This window comes from Hyposmocoma kahamanoa, unplaced genomic scaffold, assembly GCF_003589595.1.
Source record: "Hyposmocoma kahamanoa isolate Upper Pololo Valley unplaced genomic scaffold, ASM358959v1 102, whole genome shotgun sequence".
NCBI lineage: Eukaryota > Metazoa > Arthropoda > Insecta > Lepidoptera > Cosmopterigidae > Hyposmocoma > Hyposmocoma kahamanoa.
In genome coordinates, this window is record NW_020653337.1 from 18,762,186 (window position 1) to 18,768,185 (window position 6,000).

General features: G+C 35.4%; 1 protein-coding gene across 1 annotated transcript in view; it reads right to left on the reverse strand.

The window, feature by feature from the left end:
* The window catches only part of LOC113236614 (activating signal cointegrator 1 complex subunit 1), a 31,802-nt gene that overhangs the window by 12,771 nt on the left and 13,031 nt on the right, over positions 1-6,000 (reverse strand). Inside the window, exons 2-5 of the mRNA XM_026472770.1 lie at positions 2,969-3,071; positions 2,278-2,410; positions 1,812-1,940; positions 510-673 (exon numbers count right to left, since the gene is read on the reverse strand). Coding sequence (XP_026328555.1) covers positions 510-673; positions 1,812-1,940; positions 2,278-2,410; positions 2,969-3,071 — 529 coding nt within the window. The remainder of the gene's footprint in view (positions 1-509; positions 674-1,811; positions 1,941-2,277; positions 2,411-2,968; positions 3,072-6,000) is intronic.

The window sequence follows — 6,000 nt, forward strand, 5'->3', positions numbered from 1 at the left end:
TTTAAATGGAATCCTATTTTTCAATATTATTATATTTGCCAAAAACTGTCTTAACTTATTACACACATATATTATATGGAGACGTACACACAGGTCAGTTGTTGGCGCTGTACTATTTCACCTTTCTAATTTGTGATTTCAGCGCAAACGAGAGTTGATATTCAAAAGATGAGTCGAAAGTTGATGATATAAGGCCTATTTGCTGATGAGTTGCCAGAGATGAATAACCCTATTTCGTCTCTGTTTCTGGTTATATACTCGATGTTGTTGCTCAATGATAACACGTACGTGGTAACTCGGGTAACTTTAAAATGGTGTAATAAGAATCAAAAAGATACCTGGATTCTAATAATTAATGGTACATCATAGGAATTTATTATTGACCTGTATCCTAAAAACAATTTTTCTAATTTTATTTACTAATTCGACGAATATTATTTATTGATATGAAGTTAATATTGTAGTAATTTATAAGGGACGATAACGATATTATTCTAAATTTTACATACGCGATAATAGTGTCCATGGCTTCAGTAAAAAGTTTGGAGGCGATGGTTCTCTCTTCATTGTCCATAAGGCACATGACTCCAACCGTCACGTGCATTTTGATTGGCTTCACAAATAGAGACTCATCCAAGTCTCTACTGTCTGCGCATTCACGAAGTACACTTTCCTGGGAAAGATTTTATAGTATTGGCTGATTTATATAGAATAAATCCACCACCATTACCACTGGCATACCAACTGTATTGACGCCAGTTCATATCGGTTACTTTGGTCCAGCTAAGGCGGGTTTGCACTAGGTCGACAGGTTGCCTTCGCTTGCTCGTCAATGGTGGCAGCCTACGCAGTGTAAATATTGAAGCGTCTGGCAAACGTAGTTTACTACCGGATGGCGTGTTCAAAAAACAGTACAATTACCGCCTTCGGTAGATTACTTCGCCTTGCCGAGGCAAAGTCGATTGGCTGTTTACTCCGAATCGGCTGCCGCTTTTGCCAAAGTCATTATAAATACAATTAATTACACGCACAAAGACAACAAATCGTTTGAAACGTTCGATAAATGCTCACGTAATAGAAGTAATCTGCTGAAGGCGGCAAGTTCACCTGTGCAAATACACCATTAGCTGTGCTTTTATTTAAGAGGTGTCCGTTTATGTCGAACAAAAAATTCATTACAAAAACAACGTTAAAGAAATTATTTAGTTCATCCAATCCCTTGATGTATTTAGTGAAATAATAAAAACGCGTGTCTTTTTAACAATCGTAGTGAGTCGATGAGTTACTTAATTTCGACAAATACTATTTCGACTCGACAGTATTTCGACTACACATTAAATTCGACGAACACTACTTCGATAAAACACAAGTTCGACAGGTTGAAATATTTAATATAAATATTTCTAATATATTTATTTGCTTGACCATTTCATTCTTGAGCGGAATATCTCATGGACATAAATATGTCTGAGAAATAATTAATAACTTGTCAAGCAGTTATTTATCGATTTCATGTTCTGTCGGAATAGTGTCCTGTCGAATATATGTGTTGTCGAACTAGATTTCTGTCGGTGTAGTGACCTATCGAATGTTTGTGTTGTCGAAGCAGTGATCTGTCAAACAGTGACCTGTTTAACATGTATTTTGTCGAAGTAGTGTTCCTGATACTGTCGAGTCGAAATAGTGTTTGACGAAATTAAGTACGGACACTCGAATCGATTTACTCCTTAAAGTCAAATTGTCAAGTAGCAGATTTGACTATTTCCTTTTGACATGTCTATTTTGTGCCAATGTTTTAACTATACAGGTACCTTGAAACGTTGGTAATTCTCCATAATAGTAGAATTATGCATTGGAACAGATATGAAGTGTGTGAATTGCTGTTTCATCCTGGATGATATTACTATTACATTAATTCGCCTTCTTGCAGCTTTTACATTCTGAAAATTTCAAAATACATAACTTGATACAATGCTTCTTATAGATTTTGGCTTGCAAATAACGCAACGTATTGTCATGGTGTAAATTAAAAAAAATAAGTATGACAATTAACAAATAAGTATTCACGTTAAAGAAGACGACGCCAAAACTTTTTAGATGAGCATATAAGAAAATACAAGAGAATTTTTGGTTTTCATTTTTTCACCCTTGGTATAATAGCGCTACATGTAATCATACGTCAAGTGCTTTTATCACATAAATGTCATAAAAATAATACTAACTACACGAAATACATTATAAGAATAACTACAGATTTATAATAAAAACAATCCTTACAGCTTCAGAAGGTCCAAATATAACAACGTCGCCACTTTGACCCTGTCTTGGTATTTTTATTTCAGTTTTTGTATCTCTCTCAATTCTGTTCTTAATTGCTCCCTTTCGACCGATTATAGAGCCAACATAGTGTCTATCAAAATATAAGATTGAAATTGTTAATAGGAGAAGTGATAAAACATTAAAATAACTAGGAACGGAATTCGAGATCAAGAATGTAAACAGATGTGTTGCCATTTAATAAAATAATTTAGAAACTTTATAACATGGAATAAAAATAATATGGAATAAATGATTTTTTCAAACTTGCTTTGATAAACTCACACATGCTTAATATGAACTTGAGTTTCGTTTTTCAATATCTCAATTAGCACCAGAGAGAGACATTAACGATTAAAGTCAGTGGCGTGGCGGGGGAATGCTCCATCCCTTTTATGCAAGGTTATAATTATAATTCGTATGGCGCCGCTATAAATATAATTACAGTAGTAAATTCGCCAACAAGTATTGCTGTTTTTCTTCTTATTTCTAAATTCTGGACGACTGAAAATATTTTATTTTTCAATGAGTTTTCATTTTGTTGTCTCATTTGAACATCATTTTGTCTATTTTTTAATTAATAGGTACTATTCAAATTTGAAAAAGTGAATATAATAAACCATTGTAAAAAGTATAAAAAAATTAAACTTACTTAGAAACATGTAAACTAGTAGAATATCTATTCTCGTCTATCATTTCCACTTTAAAGTCTTCATCTTCAAAATGTTCATCTTCAATGTTTTTAAATGTTACTTCTGAAAATAAATAAACAAGTCGCTCATTTGGTGCTACACTGACGTAATTCTAGTTTTTTGTAATATCTAGTTAAGTAACTTTAATACCATGCGCAAAATAATAACAGTCCATCACACCATATAAAGTATATCAAAACATTTGTTTGATGAAAAATCGCTAAAAATGTATTTATTTTTTTAATACATATAATGTACAATGTACAAGAACACGATTTACTGACATGTGATGAAATTGAAATAAAATAATTTCACAGCTATCTCCTATAATATCGCAAGAAGTATAATTAAGTCAGTGGAGACGGGAATCAGCAAAGTATTATATTTTAATTCTGTATTAATATGTACTATTATCATATATGTACAGTCAACAGCACATCACTATTGCTTGAATATCGACTCCAGTGCAACGGAACAAGATCTGTCAATGTGTAGCTTCATGTGTCGTCACCCGCATTGGACCAGTGTTGCAGTCTATGGCCTAAACCCTCTTCTTAGAAGAGTCAGGTGCCCAGCAGTGGAACATGTAATAGGTAGATGATGAAAAGAAGAATTTCTCAGCAAGTTGAAGATTTTCTCAAATAGGAATTATTAAATTTAAATTATATGAAGTTAAATACATAGGGCGCACTATAAGTTTCCGGAACTGGCGACTTACATAAACAATATTGAAAAAGTAATTACAACATTTGAAAATGGAACTCTTTGGCTGTAGAATACAGTTTGCTTCATCTGACTGTCACTTGTTTTTACATAGTGGTGTCATTTTAGAAATTGGTTTTCTACGTCATCATGGATTTAACTCGTGAACATTTTCGTGGTATGATTTTCTACGACTTTAAGTGTATTTCAACAGCGCAGCGGAGCTTGGCTCGGCTTCAAACTGCTTTTGGCGATGAAGCACCATGCAAGACGACTATTTATAGCTGGTTTGCAGAATTCAAACGCGGTCGTGTGAATCTCAGTGACAAATTTCGTCGCCCGTCCACTGGCAGACAGGTATGTGACATACCATGAGATTCGGGCTTCTTTATATATCAATATACTAGACCAAACATTTGGGTGTGAAAAAGCTGTGCTCTCGGTGGATACCACACAATTTGACTGAGGCTCAAAAAAGGGGTCGCGTCACTTGGTGCAATGCCATGCTTACCAGATTCAACGAAGGGGCGTCAAATTTGGTGTGGGACATAGTAACAGGGGCCTTACCATGAACTCTTATTACAGTTCAGTATATGTTCGTAACGACAAGGAAGCGGGATGGTAATATACACTTCATGTAGCGCTGTCTCATTTTAGGTCATAAACTGAATCGTAATAAGAGTTCATGGTATGGCCCCAGGGGACGAAACATGGATTTATAGTTACGATGCCAAAACAAAGCAGCAATCGAGCGTATGGGTCTTTCAAGATGAGCCGAAGCCAAAGTGGCGCGCGTGCAAAGTGCCCCTAAGCGGATGATTCTTTTTTTAATAAAACTGAACAGTGATTGGTACACGACCATTTGTTTGCCGGAAGTTATTGACAAACTCCGTAAAAATAACCGTAAACGCCGTATCATCTTGCACCACGATAATGCCAGTTCTCACACGGCCAGACAGACAAGTGAATTTTTGAAGTTGAATGACGTTGACCTTATGAGCCATCCCGCGTACAGTTCCGACCTGGCACCTTGTGACTTTTATTTGTTTCCAAAAATTAAGAACCAGTTACGCGGTCAACGATTTTCATCACCTGAAAAGGCTGTCGAAGAGTATGAAAAATATGTTTCAGAGATTGTCACGGAGGAGTGGCATAAATGTTTTCAAATTGGTTCATTCGTATGAATAAAAAATATTTTGAGAAACAACAAATTCATTTCTGACCATTTATAGTATTTTTTTTTTATTCATTCCGCCTCACGTATATGTCAAACCTTAGAATAATAACGCATAGAAACCTAGTCCGCACGCGCTAAGTGAGGCAAATTGAAGCGTTCCCAATGGGCCTACACGAGCGGGCGGGCCGTCAGTGCTCAAGGTCAACTTGCACCGCGAACAGCTCCAGAATTTTAGCTAAAAATGATGAAATGTGCGGTAAATGAGTGTAAAAATACGTCAGACAAACATAATATAGATACTAACATCACATTTCACAAGGAAGTAACGCGTTTCAACTTGTATTTTTATATAAATATTCACTAAAACCGAAAATTAACCTACTACTAAAACTAGCCTGCATGAATTTGATTTTTGCCTCCCTTGTGACAGTTCGTTTGATATGAAACTATCATTCTATGCGTTATTATTCTAAGTGTCAAACATTGACGTGAATAGATTTTTTGTTTGGTTTCCGCTTATAGGACGGAAAAGGGTCGTTTTCAAATTCGGGGTCAAAAGAAATATTGATTTTATTCTTGTAATGTTGATGTTACCGTAAATCAAAATACTGTAAATCAGTTGTCTTGATGACACGCGCGTTGTCCCATTACCAAATCTTCAGGAATACTGTAAAATTAGGAGTTATGCCCATTGACTTACAAATAAATGGACGACGGGTCTAATACAAAAACCACGAAAAAAATGTCCCAAGTCAACTTATTCGAAATTTAAATTGTAATGTCATCGCAGTATCGCGCTGTCAGTCGAACAAATGAAGACTAAAGCGGAGTTTGGCGCTCTGTATACGATTTTAGCGCCTTACAAGTGCGGACACTTTTTAGCGCGGACCCGACGTCCATATAATTGTAAGTCAATGGTTATGCCTATAAAACTAGCCCAAATCGCATGCGTGTCGCTGGTTCCAAATTCAAATTCTATGTTGTTTACTTTTTATTTCGATAATGCGTAATGGAAATTGGAATGTTATACATTTAATCATTGACTTACAAATAAATGGACGACGGATCTAATACAAAAACCACGAAAAAAATGTCCCAAGTCAACCTATTCGA